At 37.9% G+C, this 26,897-nt stretch overlaps 1 protein-coding gene across 2 annotated transcripts in view; it reads left to right on the top strand.

Annotated features, from left to right (window-relative positions):
- Positions 1 to 25,595, top strand: part of Usf3 (upstream transcription factor family member 3) — a 72,697-nt gene extending 47,102 nt beyond the window's left edge. For both annotated transcript variants that reach the window (XM_004835705.3, XM_004835704.3), the window contains 3 exons: positions 350 to 432; positions 10,554 to 10,650; positions 13,349 to 25,595. In XM_004835705.3, coding sequence (XP_004835762.2) covers positions 350 to 432; positions 10,554 to 10,650; positions 13,349 to 19,785 — 6,617 coding nt within the window. In that variant the 3' untranslated portion in view covers positions 19,786 to 25,595. The remainder of the gene's footprint in view (positions 1 to 349; positions 433 to 10,553; positions 10,651 to 13,348) is intronic.
- The last annotated feature ends 1,302 nt before the right edge of the window (positions 25,596 to 26,897 follow it).

Below are 26,897 nucleotides of genomic sequence, written 5' to 3'. Positions count from 1 at the left end.
AATGGTGACCTAATAATAATTCAGTATTATTCACTCCTGGTTTTTATAATTTGAATATAACTATTATAGATGATATTCTACATGAATATATATGAGATATAGACTATATAAAATATATGTTATATAATTATAGATATTTAAAATCCTAATGAAGGTATTGCTTTTTATAACATTTAAGACTTAAAAGTACTACATTCTTAGAAATCTGATTTACTTATTATAGTTATTTGACTTTTGTAGATACTATTTGATAAATATTTCTTTACCTGAAATTTCTTTGACAAGGGAAAATGGGGTACTTTGGGACAGTAATATAACATTTAATAAATGGATTTTTCCCCCTATTTAGTGGAAAGGCATAGAAAGAAGAAAATCAATGCTGGGATAAACAGGATAGGAGAGCTGATTCCTTGTTCCCCTGCTTTGAAGCAGGTAAGAATCCCTTCATATTTTCATTCATTACTTGCGAATGGACAATTCCCAAAATTGTTCTCATGCTAAGAATGATTATTTTCCCTGCAACATATGGGGAATTTACACTTAATAATTGCCTCATTTTTTGTTTGCTTCATTTTCTATATACCTAACTTTAATTTTTCCACATTCCTAACAATCTCTTAGTATTGTTTTCCACATGGTCATGTTATTTTTAGACTTTTCTCAATTATGTTTTCTCTTGAATCACAGTTAGTGCCTGATGATGGTTATATATGGGCCATATGTTTACTGAACATTTCTTTTGTTTTCTGCCAATTCGTGTTCTTTACTCTTTTTTTAAAAATTAATTTTATTGGTACATTTTAGGTGTACAATATAATGACATTCATCATTGGAAATTTGCACCTTTACATAATCTCTCTTGATTCTTATTTTTTCCCCCTTCCCCGCCCTCCCTTCAACCACTCGATCCCTCCCTATTTACAAAGACTTTGTTTCCATTTTTTTCTTTCTCTCATATTAGTTCCATTCCCGTCTTTCCTTCTCCTACCCCTCCCACTTCCCCTTTCCCTTTGCCCCTTTTCTTCCTATTTCACATTATTTATTATACCTTTTAGTCCTCATTTACACTTTCAGTTTCTCATATAGAGAAACAATTCGGTATTTACACATGTCCTATTTATTTCACTTAAGAGTATTGGCTCAATGTGCATCCATTTAGCTATAAATGTCTCTAATTTCTCATTTTGTATGGCTGAGTAGTACTCCATTTTATTAAAAAACCACATTTTCTTTATCCAGTCTCCAGTTGATGGGCATTTGGGCTCCTTCCAAGTTTTATCTATTACAAATTGTACTGTGAGCATGAGTGCACATATATCACTCTGGTATGATTCTTTTAATTCTTTGAGGAACTTACCCAGCAGGGGAAAAACTGGGTCAAATGGGACTTCCAGTCTTAGTTCTTTGAGGTATCTCCATACTGATTTCCACAGTGGTTGCACCAGTCTACACTCCCACCAGCAGTGGAGCAATGTTCCTCTTTCCCTACAGCCCTGCCAGCATTTGTTATTGGTTGATTTCGTGATAGCAGCCATTCTTTCTAGGGTGAGGTAGAATCTCAACATTGTTTTCCTTTGCATCTCTTGAATGACCAGTGATGTTGAACATTTTTTCATGTTTCTTTGCTATTTCTGCTTCTTTGTGTGAGAAATGTCTGTTCATTTCAGATGCCCATTTTTCCATTGGGTCTTTAAATTTGGGAGGTCTGATTTTTTTAAAGTTCTTTATAGATTCAAGATAGTAGACCTTTGTCTGAGGAACAGCAGGTGAAAATTTTTTCCCACATTGTGGGTTGTCTCTTCACACTGTTGGTGGTTTCTCTTGCTGTGCAGAAACTTTTTAATAAGAAGATATCCCACTTGTTGATTGTTTGTGCTAGTTCACAAGCAACTGAGGTTTTGTTCATGAAGTGTTTTCCTACACCAATGTCTTCAAGAGTTCTACTTAACCTCTGTTCCAGCCAGTTCGACATTTCTGTTTAAATATCTGGATCTTTAATCCATTTCAATTTTAGTTTAGTGCATGGTGAGAGATATAGGTCTAGTTTTACTCTTTGGCAAGTTGAAACCCAATTTTTCCTGCACCATGTATTAAAGAGACTATCTTTCCTCCAGTGAGAGAGTTTGGCTCCCTTGTCAAAGATGAGGTGGCTGAGTGTGTCTGGAGTTGTTTCTGCATCTTCTAATCTGTTCCACTGGTCCTCAGATCTGTTTCTTTGCCAGTACCATGTTGTTTTTATCACAGTAGCTTTGTAGTAAGAGTTTCAAGTTGGGGGTTGTGATACCCCCTGCCATGTCTCTGTTGCCTAGAATTTCTTTTGCTATTGTAGATTTCTTCTTGTTCCAAATGAATTTTTGGATTGTTTTCTCAAGGTCCATGAAGTATGCTGCTGGGATTTAAATTGTGACTGCATTGAATCTATATAGCCGTTTTGGAAGTGTGGCCAATTCACTATGTTGATTCTTCCTACCCAGGAACAAGGGATGTCTTTCCATTTTCTGATATCGTCTTCAATCTCTCTTTTCAGAGTGCTATAGTTTTCAGAGAAGAGGTCTTTGATTTCTTTTGTTAGATTGATTCCTAGGTATTTCAGTTTTTTGGATGCTATTGTGAAAGGAATTATTTGCCCTATTTCTCTCTCAGTGAGTCTGTTGTTTGTGTAGAGGAAAGCTATTGATTTTTGTGTGTTGAGCTTGTATCCAGTTACTTTACTGATTTTGGTTATTGAGTCTAGAAGACTTTTGGTGGAATTCTTGGGATATTCTATATAGAGTATCATGTCATCTGCAAATAATGACAATTTGACTTCTTCATTTCCTGTTTTATTCCTTTTATTTCTTTCTCTTGTCTAATTACTGTGGCTAATGTTTCCAAGACTTTATTGAACAGGAATGGTGATAGTGGACATCCTTGTCTTGTTCCTGATTTTAATGTGAAAGAGTTCAGTTTTTGACCATTTAGTAAGATGTTGGCTGTTGGTTTTTCATAGATGGCTTTTATCAGATTGAGGTAGAGACTGTCTATTGCAAATTTTTGTAAGGTTTTTATCATAAACATGTGTTGGATTTTGTCAAATGCTTTTTCTGCATCTATTGAGATGATCCTATGGTTTTTGTCCTTGGTTCTATTGATATAGTGTCTTACATTTGTTGATTTGCGTAGGTTGAACCATCCCTGCATCCCTGGGATGAATCCCACTTGGTCAGGGTGTATAATCTTCTTGATGATCATTCTGTTTGCCAGCATCTTATTAAGGATTTTTGCATCTATGTTCATTAGTGAGATTGGCCTGTAGTTCTCTTTTTTGGTTGGGTCTTTCTCTGCTTTGGGAATCAAGGTGAGGCTTGCTTCCATGAATGAATTTGGGAGTATTGTTTCCCTTTCACTTTCATTGAAGAGTTTAAACAGTAGTGGCAGTAGTTCCTCTCTAAATGACTTGTAGAATTCAGCAGTGAAGCCATCAGGACCTGGGCTTTGCTTAATTGGTAAGTTTTTAATTGCGTTTTCAATTTCATTGATTGATCTTGGGTTGTTTAGAATTTTTAGGTTTTCTTAGTTCAACTTTGGTCATTCATACATATCTAGGAATCTGTCCATTTCTTCTGTGTTGTCCATCTTATTGGCGTATAGGTTCTTGAAGTAGGTATTGATGGTCCTCTGGATTTCTGCTGGGTCCATTGTAATTTCACCCTTTTCATTCCTAATTGCATGGATTTGGGCCTTTTCTTTCCTATTTCTGATAAGGTTGCCTAAGGGTTTGTCAATTTTGTTGATTCTTTTGAAGAACCAACTCTTGGCTTCAATGATTTCTTTGCATCATTCCCTTAGTCTCCATTGCATTGATTTCTCCTCTGATCTTTATAATTTCCTCCCTTGTATGAGCTTTGGGGTTGTCCTGCTCTTCTTTTTCTAGAAGCTTGAGGTTCAGCATCAGGTTGTTTAATTGGGCTCACTCTGTTTTCCTAATGTGAGTATTCACTGCTATGAATTTCCCTCATAAGACTGCTTTCATTGTATCCCATAGATCCTGATATGTTGTATTGTCATTGTCATTTAATTGAAGGAACTGTCTGATTTCTTCTTTAATTTCCTCTGTGACCCATTGGTTATTCAGAAGTGTGTTGTTCAGTTTCCATGTGTTTATGAAATGTTTGTGGTTTCTTTTGCTATTGATCTCCAATTTCATAGCACAATGGTCTGATAATATACAGGGGTAACTTCAATTCCTTTGCACTTACTTAAACATGTTCTATGAGCAAGTATGTGGCCAACTTTGGAGAACTACCTGTGTGTAGCTGAGAAGAATGTGTATTCTGATTTTGTGGGGTGGAACACTCTGTAAACATCTGATAAGTTCATTTGTTCAAGAGTTTGATTGGGATCTAGTATTTTGTTGCTTGTTTTTTGCCTAGTTGATGTATCTACTTGTGACAGTGGGATATTGAGGTCCCCCATTACTATTGTATTAGTGCTTATTTGATTTTTCACGTCCATTAGTATTTGTTTTATATAGTTGGGTGCACTAGTGTTTGGTGCATAGCTATTTATGATTGTCATCTCTTCCTCTTGAATTGTTCCCTTTACAAGGACGTAGTGTCCTTCTTTGTCTGTTAATCAGTGTTGGTTTGAAATCCACTTGATCTTCAAAGAGCATAGCTAGTCCTGCATTTTTTCAGGTTCTGGTTGCAAGGAGTATTGTTTTCCACCCTTTAAGTTTCAGTGTATGAGTTTCTTTTTGAATTAAGTGTGTTTCTTGTATGCAGCATACTGTTGGATCTTGCATCTTGACCCATTCTGCCGGTCTATTTCTTTTGACTGGTGAATTGAGACCATTAACATTGATGGTTGTAACTGATACATACTGACTTATCCTTGTCATGACTTTTGTTTTTGTCAGACTCTCCCCCTTTGCTTTAACTTCTTGTCACGCCTGATGGATTCATTCTGCTGGGCTTCCTGGGGTTGTGATCCTTGCCTTTTCCTAGGATATTGTTTTAAATTTTTTGGAGTACTGGTTTGGTATTCACGAATTTCCTACAGTGCTCTTTGTCATGAAAGTATCTCATTTCTCCATCAATTTTGAAAGATAGTTTTGTAGGGTACATCAGTGTGGGTTAGAGGCTGTTTTCCTTTAGGGTTTGGAATACCTCACTCCAAGCTCTTCTTGCCTTGAGTGAGGGTTGAGAAGTCTGGTGTGATTCTTATGGGCTTTCCTTTGTATGTGATTTGTTTCTTTTCTCTGACTGCTTGTAGAATTTTGTTCTTCTGTTGGGTTTCTGAAATCTTAACTCTTATATGCCTATGTGTAGATTTTTTTTGATCAAGGCTAGTTGGAGTCCTATATGCCTCACTTATCTGTATGTCAAGTTCTTTTCCCCTCCTTGGGAAGTTTTCTACCATCACTTCTTTGAACAGTTTTTTTATGTCGTCTGCACTCTCCCATTTCTTCATTGACTCCAATCAGTCTTATGTTATTCTTCTTTGCATCATCTAGCAGCTGCTGGATTCATTTCTCATGGTCTCTGACATTTTCAAAGCAATTTTTCTTTTCCTGGTCACTAATTGTAATCTTATCTTCTATGTCTGAAGTTCTGTCCTCACATTGGCTCATTCTGGTGTACAAACTTTCAATGGAGTTTTTAATCTCCTGGAAATACCATGTTCTTTACTCATTTTTTTTTTGGTACTGAGATCAAACTTGGGACCTTGTGCTTGTGAGGCAGGTGCTGGAACCACTGAGCTAAATCCCTGGCCCATCTTCTTTACTCTTTAAAAAGTCATACCTAGAGGGCCGGAGATTTAGCTCAGTGGTTTTGCTGCCTGTTGTGCAAGCGCAAGGACCCAAGTTCGATCCCCGGTACCAAAAAAAAAAATTCATCTCTAGAATTTTCCAGAGGTCGCTCCTTTAATTTATTATCCATACCCTATCAACTCCAAATAGTACTTAAAAATTTTAGCTTAATGCATGATAATTCTCTGTAATGAGCAGGGGTTGTTTTCATGAGGATAATGTATATTCATTGAAAACAAACCAAAAATGGACAGAATATAAAATTTTTTTTAAATTGATGTCTCACTCCCTAATCATAGCAACTAATGAAATATCGTATCTCTCTCCAGACATTTATAAGTATGTATGCATATACAGATATACAGAATATCCAGTGCTGTATACCTGCTTTGCTACTTGCCTCACTGGTATATAGTTGACTTTTGGTTTTAGATGCCTTTCCAAATATGCTTTCCCTTCTTTTTAATAATCAATAGTATTCTGCTACTATGTGATATTGTAAATTATACTAGCCTTTTATTAATTTTAATTAAACTGTATGCAAAATTAACATATGGACATTGCAAATAGTACTAAAAAGCTTAAAACATCAAACATTAATCTCCTACATGCTTCCCAATCCTGTAACAGTTCATCAGAGGCATCTATTCTCACCAATTTCTTCTGATATTTACATTTATATTTCTAAATAAAATATTAATATTACTATATCTTACTTTTTCCATTTTCGATACTGTCAAAATCCTATTATGCTTTTAGCCTGCCTTCTCCTTCCCTGATCCTTCCAATATAATTTCATCATTATTTTGGTTAAATTTTTTTTAGTGTGTATTTGATGTACCTAATAGTTACATTCATTTTGAGAAATTGATATATAAGATTCCATCACAATTTTGGTAAAAAAGTGTTTTAGTGTATTTTGTGGTACCTAATAGTTGCATTCATTTTGAGGAATTGATTTATAAAATTTCTTGATCATTTTTAATCCCTTTACCGTGATACTTGGTTTTTCTGTTATTAAGACTATATAAATATTGTTTATCCTTATGCTACTATTACATTTCATTTCATATGCAAAACTTTTTATGTTTTGGAGTTAATAATTGCCTCATAGTTTTTCACTTGCTTAATTTTCTATATGTTTATCTTTAATTCCACATTTCCAACATGCTATAGTATAGTTTTCTATGTGATAAAATGTACTAATTTCTGCTTTTCTTTTTTTTCCTTTGAGACTTATTTTTATTTATTTATTTATTTGTTTGTTTGTTTGTTTATTTGGTACGGGGGATTGAACTCAGGTCCTTGCAGTTGCGCAGCAGGCGGTGAAACCACTGAGCTAAATCCCCGGCCCGAGACTTACTTTTAGAACCTTCTGTCTTCTTTTATCAGTCTCAACCAGTCATTTTTTCTAACTATCCTGTTTGTAATCATGTTTTTAATTCTAAGAATTTTTTTCTTTTCTTTCTTTTTTTGTTTTTTGAGACAGGGCTTCACTGTGTAGTTTAGACTGGACTTGAACTCACTATTAGCACAAGCTGGCTTTGAACTTATGAGGATCCTCCTTCATGAGCCTCCCAAGTGCTGGAATTACACTTCTGTGCAACCACTTGGCTTCTTTTTTTTTTTTCCTTCTCCTCTTTTTGTTTTCCCTCTAGTTTTTTTGGAGACAGGATCTTACTATGTAGCATAGGCTAGCCTTGAACTCTTGACCTTACTACCTCCTTCTCCCAAGTGCTGGGATTACAGGCAGATGCCACCATCCCCAGATCCAAGAGTCCTTTTTTAAATTCTGTTTATTCCTTTTCATACCACATATTTCAGAACATATGTTTCTATGGATTCAATAGTGTCCCATCTCTGATGTTACATAGGTTTTATTCTTGAAATTTTCTTCCAACTATCTGTGTTTTCTTATGACTCCTTTTTTTTTTCTTTCATTTGGATATTTTATCTTTCTTTTCAGAGGTTTTCCTTAAATGATGTATCAGTTGTTTTTTTTTTATACTGGAAAATGAAGCATTAAAAACCTGATCAAATGGGCCTTTCTTTTGGTGGCCTTAACTGTTGCATGACTAGGTAGTATGTCAGTTTTGTTGTGATGGTGGTGGTGGTGGTGGAACTCAAAAATATCACTATTTGTATTTTTTTTTCTTTTGGGAGAGATAGTTATGAATTAAAAAAAATTTTTTTTTGGTACCAGGAATTGAACTCGAGACCTTGCGAGGCAAGCGGCGGAACCACTGAGCTAAATCCCTGGCTGCTTTAAAATTATTATTATTATTTTTTTTTTTTTTTTTTTTTTTGGTACCAGGGATCGAACTCGGATCCTTGCGCTTGCGCAGCAGGTGGTGAAACCACTGAGCTAAATCCCCAGCCCTTTAAAATTATTTTTATTCTTCATATGTATCAAACATCATAAATACATTAATTGTAGAGAGTTAGTACACATATACTCAAGAAAGAATCTACCAGTATTTTACCTGGGAATAAAAATCATGGAAGGAGAGCTGGGGATTTAGCTCAGTGGTTTTGCCGGCTGCTGCGCAAGTGCAAGGACCCGAGTTTGATCCCTGGTACCAAAAAAAAAAAATCGTAGAAAGGAAATACCAATTTATTTGCTAGTAGCCTGTGGCCTAAGCCAGGGCCGGGGTCCTTTTTTTTTTTTTGTCCCCTCAGTTTTAACCCTGTACTTCACCTTCCCTTCTGTAGTAGCTGATGCTTCTCAGTTATGAAATTTCCTAGGAGTTTGGATGGCCAACACAGCTTGCCTCTCAACATTGTCTTTCCTAGCAGGGACTTAGATTTCAGCTTCATTTCATTTCCCCCTACAGGATGGACTTAACTTCCATAAAAGTATTCTGGCTTTTGTTTTTCCACATCATAATGTATAGTAACTGCTTAGTAAATATTGGAGGTTCCCCAGTAAAATTTTATTTTCCTGTTCTTGGCATTCATTCCTCCAAATCTTTATGAAGCCATGAAACCATAACCATTTTACTTCTTTGGTGTCCTAGAATGTGCACAGGAAGTTAGTATTTGGCTTCCAGAAGCAGAACAGTTTTAAAGTTTTTCTTCACTATTGTTATACGTTCTAGCTCCTGTCTGCAGGAGACAAGTGGGTATTATCAGGTTCTTTCAAAGCGTTAAATTATAGTGATTCCCACATGAAATGAGATATACATAAAGTACTGGAGTTATTTAATAATATACATGATGAAGGAGAAGATAAATATTCATTGCCACATGTTTAATAGCCAAAGACAAAACCAGAGGCAGATATTAAGTAGCTCAAATGTTTACCAGCAATAGATTGGTAAGTAAGTAAATATAGCCATTCAAAGGAATACGATAGGCTTCTATATACTGCATGAAAGTGTCTATTAATCTTTAAATTAAAAAAAAAAGTACAACATGTTATTTATAGTATCCTCTACTTAGGTTTTTGAAAAAGATATATATATATATAGGTTTATATCAGCCTACAATATTTCTGGAAGGATATACAAGTAACCTCAGGGTATCACCTTGGAACAGGATCTAGACAGTTAAAGCACAAAGGAATTTTACCTTTTGGTATATAATCCTTCATATTACTTATTTTTATGTCATATAATTTCAATTTTTAAAATGATCTATTAAGAATAAAGGCATGCCTTGACATAAAATACAATCTTTTTTAAGAAGTTTAGAAATGGAATATACTGGGCATGACACCAAAACTCAATCAAGTGACATTTCTTTCTCAACTTTTATAAGATAATTTATGGTTTTGGTTAACAAGTAGAGGATAGCATTAAAATGTAAAATGTTTACATGCTCTCGAAGGCCCCCTCTGGCCTCTTCTCTTGCACTCTTTCTGATATCCATCACTAGCCCTCCTGCTCACCTCCTCATACTGCCAGGTCCAGCCCTGGCTGAAGGCCTTTGCCTTCTGATCTTGCTACCTCCACCTTCTTCCTCAAGATATAAGCAGTCTGTGACCATTTTTCATCCTTTAGTTTCTTGCTCAGGTATCACCTTACACAGAGGCCTTCCCAGAGATCTCTATACTAAAACGTTCTAGTAGCGTGTCCTAGTTCAGGCCATGAGAGCCAAAACACCACCAAGTGAGGGACGTGAACAGCAAAAATTTATTTCTCACATTTCTGGGGTCTAGGAAGTCCAGGATCAAGACTAGGTTCCTGGTTATGTCCTCACCTGCTGGAGAGTGAGATCATTTGTCTCCGTCTCTTCTTAGAAAGCCACTAATCCAATTTGTGAGGGCTACACCCTCAAGATGTTTTGACCCCTCAGTGGTCCCAACTCCAAATGCTGTTACATTGGGGATTAGGATTTAGGCATACAAATTTGGTGGGGGCACAAGTAGTTCATAGTGCAAAGTAAGCTCCACCGTCACTTTATCCACCTCTTTACCCTGGCTTATTTTTCTTTATACTAGTTTGTGTGTGTGTGTGTGTGTTTGTGTGTGTAATCTTATCATTAATTATTTTACATATACAGGTATATTTCTATTCTTCAAGAACCTGTACTTGGTCTGATTTACTACTATATCCCAGTGCCTCGAACAGAGCCTGACGTAGTAAATGCCCGACAGGTATTTAGTAAATGGAAAATGAACAGTAGAAGCTTTTGAATATAGTGCATAGTTTGAACTTCGAAAAGTTGCATATCACAGATATGTGATAAACCCAAAGCTTTTAAGTTTCTTCTAGCAAGTTCTTACCCTTCAATGAAACTTGTAAATGATTTTCTATGGCAGAGCAAGAATATGATCCTGGACCAAGCCTTTAAATATATAACAGAATTGAAAAGGCAAAATGACGAACTCCTGTTGAATGGAGGAAACAATGAGCAAGGTAAAGACATTTTGAGATTCATACTTTTTGTTATTTGTTAAGTGTGTAGACCTTGTGTAATAGCACAATGTTTTGTTTTTTTGGGTTTTTTTGGTACCGGGGATCGAACTCAGGTCTTTGTGCTTGCGAGTCAGGCGGTGGAACCACTGAGCTAAATCCCCGGCCCTAGCACAATGTATTTTAGGAGCTAGTAGGTTTTCCCCAAAAAGACATTACTAAGGCCCTACATTCAAAGGATCTGGGAGAATAGTGCTACAAATAAAATCATTGTAGTTTAACTCTTTTCTGCCCTCCGAGAGCAACTACATTCATAATTTCGACTTTGAAGCTTTTGTGTACTTCATGCATGCCTAACTCATGATACTAATAATACTAAATCTCTTTATTCCAGTTGGATCTTACAGCTAGGAAAATCCCATAAGAGGGTGTAGGCAAGAGTATTCAATATAATTTAAAAGTGAGATAGGTCTGTACCTACCAATAACCCAGAAGGCCAAAAATGTTTATTTCACAATTGTTTACATTGATCTGGTGTGTGCGTCAGACTGCCTGTTTATTTAATATTTGATTTGTAGATAGAGGTGGCTTTTATGCTGTTAAATGAGTTCTGGTTTTCTACTAGCATTGTAAAGACACTGAAAAGAAAAGTATTCCAGGCAAGTATAAAGCTGAGGATGGTGGAGCAGTTTGAATTGTCTTTTATTTATGGCTCTGACAAGAGCAGAAAGAGAATTTCTTATGACAACTGAGGAGGCCACCTTAAAAGGAGAGAAACGAGGCAGAACTCACTAAGGTAGGGACAGAGCTGGGATGTGTTTATTGTAATAGATGGGAAGGATACTTGAAAGCATATCTAGAAGGTCAGCATTCAGAGTTCTCTGTTCCCTGTAGTTAAGTAACAACTTACCCTTCTCTAGGGCAGCTGTGTTTTAAGGCACAGGCCCTTACATATAAGCTGCCAGATACATACAAGAATTATGTGTTTGGTAGCCATTGTGAGACACTCCACAAAAGAGACAAGGTCAGAGTTTTCAAATGAAGGGTCTTTTGAGTTCAAAGCACAGAGACTAAGGTGATCAAGTTATTTAGGGAAAATGGAAGGTATTGCAAAAACACCAGGTGTGTGAGACTTAGGAATAACTTAGTAGCTAGGCCAGGGGTTGGGGCTAGCACCTGAAGCAGCGTTTAAGTTTGGCTACATTGGGCCGGGGATTTAGCTCAGTGGTTCCGGCGCCTGCCTCGCAAGCGCAAGGTCCTGAGTTTGATCCCCGGCACACACACAAAAAAAAGTTTGGCTACATTGTCATCTCTGTCATGATTATTGTGTCTCTGCTTCTTTTTGTGTATCTTGCTCTATTCTCTTTTTGTATCCCAGTGAGTTCTTCCTCTTTCCACGTGATAGTCCCACTCAAGGTCAGAGTAGTGCCCTTGGACCACCTGTACTTGAGTCTTAGCTTCATTTTTGCACTAAGTAACCTTTGGACAGTTACTTAACCTCTCTATGCCTCAAGTTTCCCTGTCTTCAAATACAGATAATTATAGTATCTACCTGGTTGATTTTAGGCAAATTACATATCTACTCTCAGCCCATTTCTTGCATCTGAAGATGATGATAATAATAGATAGCTACCATCTTGTAGTTCTTATGAAGATTAAAAGAGGTACAGGTAAAAGCCTTTAAACTAAAGCCTAGCGCACAGTAAATACTTGATAAATGTTAGCTGTCATCATTATCATTAAATGAGACAACGAATGAAAAGTACCAGTAAGTAAATGTTCAGTGACAGCAAAGATCATTATTTTTTGGTTCGTAATGATTGAACTTTAATTTTAATATCCATGGTACACTGGCATATTTCTTTTGTCTCTTTATTTAAAAATCTGAGACAAATGATCTGCTAGTCTCAGTTCATCCTTGTTGAAATGGAGCTTTTCATTTCAGGCTACCGCACAGTCCATTAGCCTTGAGAATTGGCTGCCTTTGATGGGGTAGGGATGAAAATACCTACCATTATGGCCAGGCAGATGAGGATGGAAGGGGTCGCAAAGCATAAATTTCATTAGCCAAAGATGCCCCCATGATAAAACTGTGGATGAAGCTATCTCCCTTAGAAAGGAGAGGTCTGTGGCAGACCTTCAGCCTTGGCCCTAACAAGAGAAATTGCAGATCCCATTACCAGTATTCTCTTTGGTGCTTCACCAACTTAACAGTTGACATATTCACATTCCTTTCAGTCTGCATTGTTTTAAAGGGTAAAATAAAGACTAAAGCCATTTATGAGATAGTCTATTTCTACCACAAGTCATGTTTGCTGTTTTAGCAGTTAAGAGGCATTATTCAGTGGGATATTCAGTGTTATTTTCCTAGTATGTTACCATGATGTCAGTATGTCTTTCCTTGCTTCACCTGTGTAGCTGCACTATCAGAAATTTTTCAGTTGGGAATTTTGAGATTTCTACATTGTGAATGATTTCCTAGTGGATGACTTTTAAAGATATATACATTTAAAAGGATGAGATAGGTGTTTGAAATAACATTCTAAAAAGAAGAAAAAAACTTGTATTAGCAAAGTTCTAAAGATTCTCAATTGAAGTGTTTAGAATGCTAGAATTAGAATCAGTAGTTTAGTACATAGCTTTTTTTCAATTTATATTGACGTGCATCTGTGTTTTTAACTTTTAATTTTTAATGTTGTAGCTGAAGAAATTAAAAAGCTACGGAAACAACTGGAAGAAATCCAAAAAGAAAATGGCCGATATATTGAATTACTGAAAGCAAATGACATATGCTTATATGATGACCCCACAATCCACTGGAAAGGAAACCTTAAAAACTCAAAGGTATCTGTTGTTATTCCAAGTGACCAGGTTCAGAAAAATATCATTGTTTACTCCAGTGGGAGTCAGCCTGGTGGAAATAGCCAAGGAACAGCTGTTCAGGGGATAACCTTTAATGTTGGTCATAATTTACAAAAGCAAACCGCCAATGTGGTGCCAGTACAGAGAACTTGCAATCTTGTGACTCCTGCGTCTGTTTCTGGAATTTACCCTTCTGAAAAGAAGCCATGGCATCAGACCACAGTTTCTGCCTTGGCTGCCAATCAGCCTGTTCCTCTTTGTCTTCCTGCTGCCATTTCTGCTCAAAATATTCTTGAGCTTTCCACCTCCGAAAGTGAATCAAGTGTGCTTGGTGCCTCTGGTGGCTCACTGATTGCTGTATCAGTTGGTCCTGAACTTCATCAGTATCCTTCCTCACACATATGTACGAATGATCAGAATTCTTCTGAAAATAACAGTGGGTTAGACAGCACCAAATTATTAAAGAAGACAGCCCCTTGTGTCACAAGTGTCTCCCCCAGCTCCTCAGCAACTACCACTAAAGTACACCATGGAATCAAGTCCTGCTTGAGCCTCCAGAACTGCAGAGGTGATTTTCAAAACACCTTTGTTGTTTCAGTTACCACCACAATCTGCTCCCAGCCTCCCAGATCTTCAGGAGATTCTTCTCCACTGAGCATTAGCAAGTGCACAGACTCAACAAATAAAACCACAGTGGTGGCACCTTCTGCCCCTTCAGTAGGGAAGATCACCACTCCGGTAAGCACTCTTTCCGCAAATCCTTTGGACAATGGTTGGACCCTTTCTTGTTCTTTGCCTTCTTCAAGTGCTAGTGCTTCAGATTTGAAAAACATTAACAGCCTTACCCGAATTTCTTCAGCTGGAAACACACAGACAACGTGGACTACTTTGCAACTGGCAGGAAACACTATTCAGCCCTTAAGCCAGACACCATCTTCCACTGTGACTCCAGTATTGAGTGAGTCTAGTACTAGCCCCCCCACAAGCAACCACAGTAGACATGTGGCTACAGGCATCAATTTAAACAATTCCCTTCCAGCAGATGGACAACCAGTTGAGCAAGTAGTTGTTACCTTGCCTTCTTGTCCACCTTTACCTATGCAGCCACTAATTTCCCAGCCACAAGTTAAATCTCAACCTCCAAAAAATATCCTTCCATTGAATTCAGCAATGCAAGTGATTCAGATGGCTCAGTCAGTTGGGTCAGCTGTTAATGCAGCTTCGGCTAATCAAAACGTTATCATTCTTCAGCCACCCAGCACTACCCCTTGCCCAACAGTGATGAGGGCAGAGGTACCCAACCAAACAGTGGGTCAACAGATAGTCATCATACAAGCAGCTAATCAGAATCCATTGCCACTCCTTTCTGCTCCACCTTCTGGTTCTGTTCGACTCCCTGTAAATGGAGCCAATGCTATAATAGGTTCTAATAATTCAGTGCAAAATGTTTCCACTCCACAGACTTTTGGAGGAAAGCATCTTGTCCACATATTACCAAGACCTTCATCTTTATCAACATCTAATTCAACACAGACTTTTTCTGTGACCATGTCAAACCAACAACAGCCTCAAACCATTTCTTTAAATGGACAGCTCTTTGCTTTGCAGCCTGTGATGTCTTCATCAGGAACTACAAATCAAACCCCTATGCAAATTATTCAACCAACCACCAGCGAAGATCCAAATACCAATGTTGCCCTGAATACATTTGGTGCTTTGGCCAGCCTCAATCAAAGCATATCACAGATGGCTGGGCAAAGCTGTGTACAGCTGTCTATTAGCCAGCCTGCCAATCCTCAAACTGCTACAAATAGTCAAACCACCCCAGCTAACTGTGTTTCATTAACAACAACTATAGCACCTTCCACAACAACAGATAATTCAGCCACATTGCCCAATACTTATAATTTTGTGACTACTTCTTCAGTAAACACTGTTGCTTGTTTGCCACCTACCATGAAGTCAAAAAGGTTGAATAAGAAGCCAGGTGCCAAGAAACACTTAGCAGCTAGCAAACCAGCATGTATCCTGAATCCAGTCAAAGTAGGTAAGTTAGACTGCCCCAGAACTGAAGGCTCAGCAGAGTCACCATGTAATGATGGGCTGCTGGAAAGCCTCCCTATTGTCCTACCATCTGTTGCTGTGTCCGAAGCAAATAATGTTAGTGTTTCTGCTTCACATTCTTTGGATATTCTAAATTCTGAATCAGTAATGCCTGAATCTGTATCTAAATCTAAGTCAGCAGAAGTGTCACCCTGCCAAGAATCTGTAACAAGTGAACATTCTGCAGCGGCCCCAGAAAAATCCAAAGATTCTATGCCCATTTTGCAACAAGAGACATCTCAGGATAAACCGCCAACTAGTTTAGCATTGTCAGATGCTACCAAATCCTGCACTTCAGCCAATGTGTTAATTCCATCTCCAAGTGATCCCCAGGTTTTGGCTTCTCAGGTTTCTGGTTTGTCATCTACCACAAGCACTGCAAGTACTGACTATGTTTCTGAGGTAGAAATTGTTGCAGAACCTTGCAGGGTCGACCAAGATTCATCAGATACAATTCAAGCTACAGGTCTCTTAAAGGGGCAAGGTTTAACTACATTGCTTTCTGATCTTGCTAAAGAAAAAGACCCTCAGAAATCATCTCTTTCAGTCCAAATTGACCATCCTGACTTTTCTTCAGAAAATTCGAAAGTAGTCAATTCCAGTGTGGATTTACATCCCAAACAGGAACTATTACTGATGAACAGCGAAGACAGAAATCCACCGCAGCAGCATTCCTGCCTTCCTGATCAGGAGGTTATGAATGGTTCTCTGCTCACCAGGCAGGCTGACTCTCCCATGTCAACCAGCTCTGGCAGTAGTCGTAGCTTCTCAGTTGCATCCATGCTTCCTGAAACAACTAGAGAAGATGTGACCAGCAGTACAACTAATACATGTGACAGCTGTACCTTTGTGGAACAAACTGATATAGTAGCTCTTGCAGCAAGAGCTATTTTTGACCAGGAGAACATTGAGAAGGAGAGAGTTGGTATCCAGGCTGATATAAGGGAGGTTACTTCAAAGTCTTCTGAAGCATCATCTTTGGAGGGAGACCAGCCTTTCAAATCACACCCTAAAGAGAATGGCACAAGACAGGCAGAAACAACACCAAATGAATTTAACTCTCAGGATTCAATTGAAATAACAGTAGATAGGCCCCTTGAAAAACCAAGTTGTTCTCTAGGAATTAAAACATCAAATGCCTCCTTGCAGGCTTCTACTTCCCAGCCACCGACCCTCACCAGTTTAAGTGTGAATAATCTTATCCACCAGAGCAGCATCACCCATCCTCTGGTCAGCTGTGCAGGGTTATCCCAAACTTCTGACCAAACAGCTGTTCCTACCACAGTGAATCTGACTGTTTCATCTAGCTCCTATGGCAGCCAGCCTCCTGGACCATCTCTGATGACAGAATATTCCCAAGAACAGCTAAATACTATGGCTAGTACCATACCAAATTCACAGATTCAAGAGCCCCTTTTAAAACCAAATCATGAAAACCGTAAAGATTCTGCCAAGCGTGCTGTCCAGGATGATCTTCTACTGTCATCTGCCAAACGTCAAAAGCATTGTCAGCCAGTCCCCCTCAGGCTTGAAAATATGTCCCTGATGAGCCGAACTCCAGATAACATTTCTGACCAAGCTCAGATGATGGTTAGTCAGATCCCTCCCAACTCTTCAAACTCAGTTGTGCCTGTTAGCAATCCAGCACATGGAGATGGCCTTACACGATTGTTTCCAGCTGGTAACAACTTTGTGGCTCCTGCATTGAGACAAACTGAAGTTCAGCGTAGTTCTCAGCCTTCAGTTGCTGAGCAACAGCAAACTCCGGCAAGTCAGCATCTGCAGGCCCTGCAGCAGCATGTTCCCCCTCAAGGGGTATCTCACCTTCACAGTAACCATCTCTATATTAAGCAGCAGCAGCAACAACAGCAAGCAGGGCAGTTAAGAGAGAGGCATCATTTATATCAACTCCAGCATCATGTACCTCATGGAGAGAATGCTGTCCACTCTCAGCCCCATAATGTGCACCAACAGAGAACTCTACAGCAGGAAGTTCAGATGCAGAAAAAGAGGAATCTTGTTCAGGGCACTCAGGGCTCTCAGCTTTCCCTACAACCAAAGCACCATGCAACTGACCAGTCCCGACCCAAGAGTGGTCAGCCACATCCCCATCACCAACAGATGCAGCAACAGATGCAGCAACACTTTGGAAGTTCCCAGCCAGAGAAGAGCTGTGAAAACCCTTCTGCTAGCCGGAACCACCATAGCCACCCCCAGAACCATCTTAGTCAAGATATTATGCACCAGCAGCAGGATGTTGGAAGCAGACCACAAGGTTCAGGGGTTACTTCTGAACATGTATCTGGGCATAATCCAATGCAAAGGCTTTTGACATCAAGAGGCTTAGAGCAGCAAATGGTGTCCCAACCAAGTATTGTGACTAGATCTTCAGACATGACTTGTGCTCCACACAGGACAGAGAGAAATCGAGTTTCAAGTTACTCGGCTGAGGCACTCATTGGAAAGACATCATCTAATTCAGAGCAGAGAATGGGTATATTGATTCAAGGTTCCAGAGTTTCAGATCAGCTTGAAATGAGAAGCTATCTTGATGTTCCCAGAAATAAGAGCTTGGCCATTCATAATATGCAGAGTCATGTAGACCATACTGTTGCCTCAGATATCCGCCTTTCTGATTGTCAGACATTTAAACCAAGTGGAGCTAGTCAACAGCCCCAGAGTAATTTTGAAGTACAGTCTTCAAGAAATAATGAAATAGGTAACTCTGTATCATCATTGAGGAGTATGCAGTCCCAGGCTTTCAGAATTAGTCAAAATGGGCCACCAGCAATTGACCGTCAAAAGAGATTACCTTATCCACCAGTTCAGGGTATCCCAGCAGGAAATGCCATCCCACCAAGGGACAGTGAAAATACATGTCACCAAAGTTTCATGCAGAGTTTACTTGCCCCACACCTTGGTGATCAGGTCATTGGGAGCCAGAGATCACTTTCAGAACATCAGAGGAATACACAATGTGGTCCATCCTCTGCAATTGAGTATAATTGTCCCCCAACTCATGAAAGTGTCCATATTAGAAGAGATAGTGAGAGTCAGAATCGAGAAAGTTGTGACATGTCTTTAGGTGCAATTAACACCAGGAACAGCACCTTGAATATTCCTTTTTCAAGTTCTTCTTCCTCAGGAGATATTCAAGGTCGAAACACAAGTCCCAATGTTTCTGTACAGAAGTCCAATCCCATGAGGATTACTGATAGTCATGGGACCAAAGGCCACATGAACCCTCCTGTCACAACAAACATGCATGGGGTTGCAAGGCCAGCTCTGCCACACCCATCTGTGTCTCATGGAAATGCTGACCAAGGGCCTCCTGTACGTCAGGCTAATACTTCAGTTTCCCAGAGGTCAAGACATCCCTTGCAAGACAGTGGTAGCTCCAAAATTCGTCAACCTGAAAGAAATCGTTCTGGAAACCAAAGACATAGTAATGTCTTTGATCCAAGTCTTCCCCATCTTCCTCTCTCTACTAGTGGCAGTATGATTCTTGGACGTCAACAACCTGCTACAGAGAAGAGAGGAAGTATTGTTCGTTTCATGCCTGACAGTCCACAAGTTCCTAATGATAATTCAGGTCCTGACCAGCACTCATTATCACAAAATTTTGGTTTTCCTTTTATTCCTGAGGGTGGCATGAACCCACCAATAAATGCTAATACTTCTTTCATTCCACAGGTCACTCAGCCTAGTGCCACTCGAGCTCCAGCCCTCATTCCAGTTGATCCCCAAAATACTCTGCCCTCCTTCTATCCCCCATATTCTCCTGCTCATCCTACACTGTCCAATGATATTTCAATCCCCTACTTTTCTAACCAAATGTTCTCAAATCCTACCACAGAGAAAGTAAACAGTGGAAGTTTAAATAACCGATTTGGATCCATTTTATCTCCTCCCAGACCTGTTGGCTTTGCTCAGCCAAGTTTTCCTCTTCTTCCTGATATGCCACCAATGCACATGACCAACTCTCACTTATCTAATTTTAATATGACATCCTTGTTTCCAGAAATAGCAACAGCTCTTCCTGATGGCTCAGCAATGTCACCTTTGCTTACAATAGCAAACTCTTCTGCCTCTGACTCTTCCAAGCAGTCCTCAAACAGACCTGCCCATAACATAAGCCATATTTTAGGGCATGATTGCAGTTCAGCTGTGTAAACAGATAAAGTAAATGTAAAGGTATAGGGTGAGGTTACAAATGTACTTGTGCATGCTCACATGCTTATCTGTACACAAAGAGAGGGATTATGTGTGTGTGTGTGTGTGTGTCTTTGTGGTTTTTTTCTCTTTGTGTTTATATAATCAATTTTCAGTGATCTTCTGAATGCTAGGGAGGCCATGTCAGAGATGATGCTGGATTGTCAAAAGCAAGATAACAAAGTTATCTTTCATTTTTAACTGCACTGTGTGCTTTTTTATCTTTAAAGTAGATTTCCATGTTTGATTTGTAATTTTATAGTCTCTGAATACTAACCAACTGGAGGTTAAGGGAGATCATCTTGGCATGTGCTGGATAGAATGAAGGGGCTGAGATCTGAAACTTGATTATTGATAATTTTAAAAATGCTTGAGGTAGTTGAGTTGCTGTCCAAAAATATGGGGAACTTGGATGAAACACAATGATTCATAATGAGATGCTGGCTGATGTCAACATCTAAAACAATTTTTTACTCCATGATTGGTGTTGAATTGATGTCAAATTGAATGTCTTTGCTAGAGCCAAGCATTTGGCAAATAAATGGATTGTTTAGTCAGCTTTCATTCCCCAGGGTTAGTTAAGATAGAGGATTCTTTCTTAATTATAATTTTCATAAAATATCTGAATTCCATGAATTGTTCTTCAAAGTAGAGAATCACATTATCCTTGAATGTGCCAAGATCCTCTAAAGCAAAAGTCTTCCTTGGATAATTAGCCTTAAAAATAGACCTGAAAGTAAAGTACATAAATATTTTTCATTTTTGTACTTGCAGTTTGCATCAGGCCATAAGGATAAAAGTAGTTAAACTGTAGAGTTTTTCATGAGTTTAATTAGTAAGAGTGTTTCACCAGTTGAGTTTTTTAGTGAGTTTTTTTGTTTTGTTTTGTTTTTTTCCTGATGCTGGAAGTTGAACTTATGCTAGGCAAGCACTGTAGCACTGACCTACATCTCCAGCCCTCAATTGAGTTTGGTTTAGTATTCCTTCTTTTCCATCAGTAAATAATGTGTTTAGAATCTACGCATTTATTTGAGCCTTACTTTTAAGATATTTTTGAACAGAGTTTAAGCCCTCAGTATTTTCATTTACTGATATTTATATTTTAAATATGGCATTGTATATTGCATTATTACCCTTTGTAACAGAATTACAATAAGAAGATGAATTTGTTTGTTATTTTTCTTAATGGTAGATGTGAAATGGTGCTTCAAAAAAGTATATATGTCCTGTGGGTATGTGAATGTGTGAGAGTATTTATGAAAACAGATTTTAAAGTATAAATTGGTCCCTACTAGTCCACAATGTATAAATATTTCAGAATATGTTATACATGATAAATACATAGAATTTTCTGTCAACTAAAAATAAATAAATTTGAAAAAAAATAGGCCCACCATCTGAAAATTGGAAATTGAAAACTGCTAAAAACAGAAAAACTTGATGTGGGTGGAGTTTTTTAAAACCACTCTGAAGTTAATAATAAATTGAAAAACACTTATATTGAATTTTGAAAACTTAAGAGAACAACTGTTGTATACGTACTCATTTTCTTAAACCTGTTGAACCTGACTTTTTATTGTTTTATTCTGCCAAAAATCAGATGAAGTGGGAGGGATGCATATAAATTGTCCTGTCTATTATGTTAAAAGAGTGAGCCCACGGCCCAAAATGTTTTTTCCATCCTAGGGAAGCCTCCTATGGCCTGGTCAGAGCAGTTACCTCCAATGAATACCTCTTCTAAAGACTCAGTGAAAGGGTCGCTTGTGCCTCTTTAACTGTTCTCACCAAACATTCCTATCTGCTTCTGCTGCCAACTAAAGCAGTCTCCCTGGGGGCAAAACAAAACAGTGTAAACAAAAGAAAACCTATGTTGTCTCCCTTCAAAAAAGTCTTAAAGAAGAACAGGAGCTTCTTGAGTAAGTTTCTTAAGATGTGGATAAACACAGCAGTTAAAAACTTTCTATTGAGGATAAAAAGCAAAACTCATGACTTGCTTTTTTAATTCTCTGAGTTTTAAGCTTTAATATTAAGATTTCAATTTGTACTTGAAAGGTCCAATCTCCCAGTTTTGGGGGGGGGGGCAGTTTTCCTTGAGTTTGGCTATTCATTCTCCCTCTCCCTTCTCATTCTCTTTCTCTGCCTCACACACCCACATATCACAGTGGCTATTGAGTTCTGAAGAACTGAAGACTGCTAGATATAGTTGGAGTTAAGGTATTGGCTAAGAAGATTTAAAATTTTTTTTTTCTTTTTTTGAGACAGGGTCTGACTGTGTTGCCCAAGCTGGTCTCAAACTCTTGGGCTGATAATCATCCTGCCTCAGGCTTCTGAGTAGCTAGGACCATAGGCATGCTCCACCATGCTTGACTGAGAAGCTCAGTTTGAATATTGGGTTACATAGGTCTTCCTTTTGCATAGATTCCATTTTACTGCTTAGCTGTGTTCCAGAGATAGCATTTGCATTTTCAAAGAATTTTCATTCCAAGAATATAACACTTTGATATTGAATGAATCTCAGCAAGGCTTATTTGAGCACCTAAAGAGAGATGTGGCCATCTGCAAATAATTAGGCTTCTGCTTATATGTACCTCTACCTTATAGACATAATGCATACATATGTTACAGATCATTTCATAAATAGGCTCAATTCTGAAAGTGTTCACACAATAGTACTCTTATTTGATTTAAAAGCATAAGCAGTTACTAGCAGTATTAAGTTAAAATTAGAGCTACATGATTTGCAGGGAAGAAATTTGTTATTTACTACCTTGTAATATCTGGACATAATATTTGGTAAAGGAATGGCAGAAAATGCAGTCAGTTTTGCTTATAATAAATTTAATATTATTTTTGTCTTGCTAACATGGCTATATAAAGTTAAGTCATCCCCACAAATAATTTTGTAACTTACTGAAACACACGTCTGAGTCATAAGTGAGAGTCACTGATTAAATAATTTCTCTTTTAGCATTATTGATCACAGATTCAGTTATGGAAAGTCACTGATTCCTTTCAACTTTAACAGTAAGTTTTTTATTTTTGTGGTACCGGGGATCGATCTCAGGACTTTGCACCTGTGAGGCAGGCACGGTGCCACTGAGCTAAATCCCCAGCCCAACAGTAAGTTCTAATGAAATGAAAAATTTCAGATTTCTTTTCATGTATTGACTTTGTCAATGAATTTGTTAAATATGTCAGTCATAGATGAAATAAACCCATTTTGATTTTTTGAAAATACAGGTTGCTTTGGCATGTCACATGTTTTATATCACTGCAGGAAATTATTTTTTTTTTTACTGTAAGAACTTTTAGGCTAGCAGAGGTAGCATCTTTTTTCTAAGGGAGGCCTGAGATTTCCAGTGATCATGATTTGTAAAATTTAACTGAACTGTGGAAATGGAAATATTCTAATATTAGACCTTTTATGGAGAGGTTAAAACTTATTTCCACTCCAAAAATGTGGCAGTACATTTTAGTGGGAGTAAAGTTTAAAATGTTTTTTTTTTGGTACCGGGGATTGAACTCAGGTCCTTGTGCTTGCGCAGCAGGCGGTGAAACCACTGAGCTAAATCCCTGGCCCCACAGTTTAAAGTCTTAAGAAATGGTAAAGACTTACAAATACACATTTTCTCAGCTTTATTCTTCCCCTGATGTATAAGTACATAGGCTCTTATTTTCTTCCATCTCTGTGCCAAGTAGGTGACAGGGAGCCTGATCATTTCCTTAACAGAATAATTACTCCTTTGTCTTGAAACATTTATTGGGCCTAACATCTGTTTGTGTGTGGTAGTGAATCATACTCTCAAATCAGTGATTCCCAATTTCTGACTTTGGAACCACTATGGTTTCAAGAGCAACAACATATTTGCAAAAAGAATTAGTTCAAAATTTATCTAAAATATGTCTGTGTGCCATATGGCTCTGTTCCTTGGTTTGATGGACTTGTTTTTTCCCCCTATGGTGCAATGAACAAAGGGCAAAGGTGGTGCCAAAATGAATGGCTTTGGGTTGATATCCTTAGGAGCCTGGAAATCTTTGCAGTTCTGTTATCTAGACAAATGCTGCCTGTGCCTGGAGGTAGTGGACCTACCAGAGGCAATAATAATAGCCAACGGCTAGATACATAGATTATACTGGAGTAATCGCTGAGTGATGGTTTTATGATACTGATATGCAATTAAAGGCAGAAGTTAGTTTCTTCTTGAGATGCCTTTTTGCTGAATGTTACCATTTTTCCTTTCCCAAAGTTGTACAGAAAAGGGTCCTTCTTTTTTACTTAACTATACTCTGCATTCTACTCTTCCTGTGTTGGGTTTCTACTAGAGTGAAACCTAGAGAGTTTCTATTAGAGCCTGTGGAGACCACCAAGTTTAGAATGAGGCAGTCCAGATACTCTAGGGGTAGGGGACATTGAGGACCTTGTTGGATGCAGACCTTCTAGTTCTGTCCCCATGCATCTGTCCTGGTACTGCACTTTAACTGAATCTGTGCCTCTAGACCAGATGCTGGAGCATATCACTTGCCCACTCCTCTGTTATAGTAAAGGACCAACTGGGCTGGTACATGCTGTGTAATCAAACACCTAGAAGACAAGTACAGTTGATGTTTCTCACTGTTGCCTTATCATTCTCTGAGCCATCTTTGAAGCTGATCTTGTTAAAAAAAAAAAAAAAAACTAGTTAGTAGCAAAACTCCTTTAAATACAAAGCTTGTATGTGGTGGTCATTTAGCATCTTTATTTCTAGATTTGTATAAACTATCTACTGTAATCTTTTTCTTGCACATGTATGTGGTCAGATCCTTCATAATCATGAGTCAGGTTGAAAATATTGGACATAATTCCAAACTGGTGTTATTTGGGATGACTGCATAATCTGTCATAGAGATTCTGTGAGATAGAAGACAACTTCATTTGTAATGTAATACATTTTTTAAAAAGATGATCTTTAATTTTTTGGGTCCTTTATGTGTACAGCGATACACCATACTATAGCATAGGAACTTAATGTCTGATCTGCTTAAATCCCTTCTTCACTTTTCTAAGACCTCTCTGCCCTCCCACCCTGAAGTCTTAAAAAACCATTTTCATCTGTGCGGTCACTGAGACGCTGAACTTGACTATCGTGGTAAACTTTATGGGGAGTTGAACTGTTGATCTTCCAAGAAGAAAGGGACCAGACAGTGTTGCTTGAGATGCTGCAGTTGAGTTACTGTGAAGAAAAGATTTGCTTCCACTTTCAGCAGGTTATATATCTATATCTATATCTATATTTTCATTTTGGTAAATAAAAAGGGTTAAAAAATCTGAGAGCATAATTACCTTCACAAATTATTCATAGATATACTGGGTGAGAAGCTTACTGTAAGGCAGTCACTAAGAAAAAACTAATTTTACTGCTTCAACAGTATAATATTTGTATCTAGTATCGTGCCAGCAAGGTCTGCTGTGTACTGTCTCCTATTACTGTAAATCACCTGGTTTATAATTCTAATGGAAACAAATTTGTTTTGTAATGGAATTCAGAAAAGATATGTATAATATGATCAGGATTGTCCTACAGTTGTAAATAAGAATAGGTCCTGTTTATTTTGACATCTTTTTACAAATGCGTTGTATTAGGGTGTGAATATTCTGAACCATGCTCTTGTTTAAAGTTTTGAAATTTTTATTGTTAAATGTAACATTTTAATGGTTGTAATAATTATTTGTATAGATATGAATATAGTATTTTATTTAAGAAAATAAACTTTGCAGCTTTTTGCATTGTGAATTGTTTCTTTCCTGATCATTGTATATGCCAGTTCAAACCTATTTGTGCATAATGAAGTATCATTGAAGAAATTTAAAAATTTTGTCACACTTCTGACAATCCTGTGACACATTTGCATAGTTTGTGTTCCTAATCAGTTGATCTCAAATCATAATTATGATCAGAACTACAGTAAAACCTGGGATTGTGAGTAACTTGTTCTGTGAGTATTCTGCAAGATAAGCAAACATTTCTAAACAAATACTACATGACACTGAACATCATATGATCACAACTGAGCCAGTGGTTCTTCCTCTTTTATTTTTATTTTTTTGGTACTGGGGATCGAACTCCAGTCCTTGTGCTTGCGCAGGAGGTGGCGAAACCACTGAGCTAAATCCCTGGCCCCTTCCTCTCTTTCTTTGTCTCTCCCTCTTTTTGTCTGTCTCTGTCTCTCTCTGTGTCCCCCTCCTTGCTGTGGAATTGTGGGTGATCATCTCCCAACAGCCAGAGCTTGTGGAGGAAATCTCGTCTGGAGAGGAGAAGAAAAAGGCAGAGGAATCCCTCACTTCAAATGAAATTAGAGAGATGTGTAAAATGTGGGAAACAGTGCACAGTTTTATAGAAAAGCACCATCTGAATAAGGCTGTAGAAGTGGGTGAGCTAAATGTGTTTAATGACAATGCAATGTCACATTTCCATGAAATCCACAAAAGGTGGCAAAAACATAGCTTCCTTGTTAAAGTTGCATGAAAAGAAAAAGATTGAGCCAATAGATAGTAATGAATCTGTTAGCAAAAGTTGTCCTGTACAATAACCCTCCTCTCATCAGCCACAAAAGTTTTCAAAGGTAAGCACAAGTTAATTTTTCTTTACGTTTTGTACTTTATCATTTTGTATTATACTAACAGTATTAAATCATTTTTATATGAATATTTTTGGATTGTGGAACAAATCATCTGAGTTTCCATTATTTCTTATGGAGGAATTTGCTTTAATATACAAGTGCTTTAGATTACAAGCATGTTTCCAGAATGAACTATGCTTGCAAACCAAGGTATACCATATATTGTTAGACCAAACTATACATGTCTGTACTCTTTATAAAAAGTAAAATTAGAAGTTCACATCTAGAAGACAATTTAGAGATTATCCAGATTAAACTTTCCTTTGTGTGTTTTATAGTAGAGGAAACTAAAGCACAGAACTTTTTTTTTTTTTTTTTGGTTCCGGGAATCAAACTCAGATCCTTGAGGTTACAAGGCAGGCAGCAGAGCCACTGAGCTAAATCCCTGGCCTCTTAAGCACAGAACTTTGAGATAA

The sequence above is a fragment of the Heterocephalus glaber genome, unplaced genomic scaffold, assembly GCF_053883595.1.
Source record: "Heterocephalus glaber isolate CG9 unplaced genomic scaffold, H.glaber_assembly_v1.0 deba00000122, whole genome shotgun sequence".
Taxonomy (NCBI): Eukaryota; Metazoa; Chordata; class Mammalia; order Rodentia; family Bathyergidae; genus Heterocephalus; species Heterocephalus glaber.
Note: the sequence above shows the minus strand (reverse complement) of the source record. Positions and strands in the feature narration are given on the sequence as shown.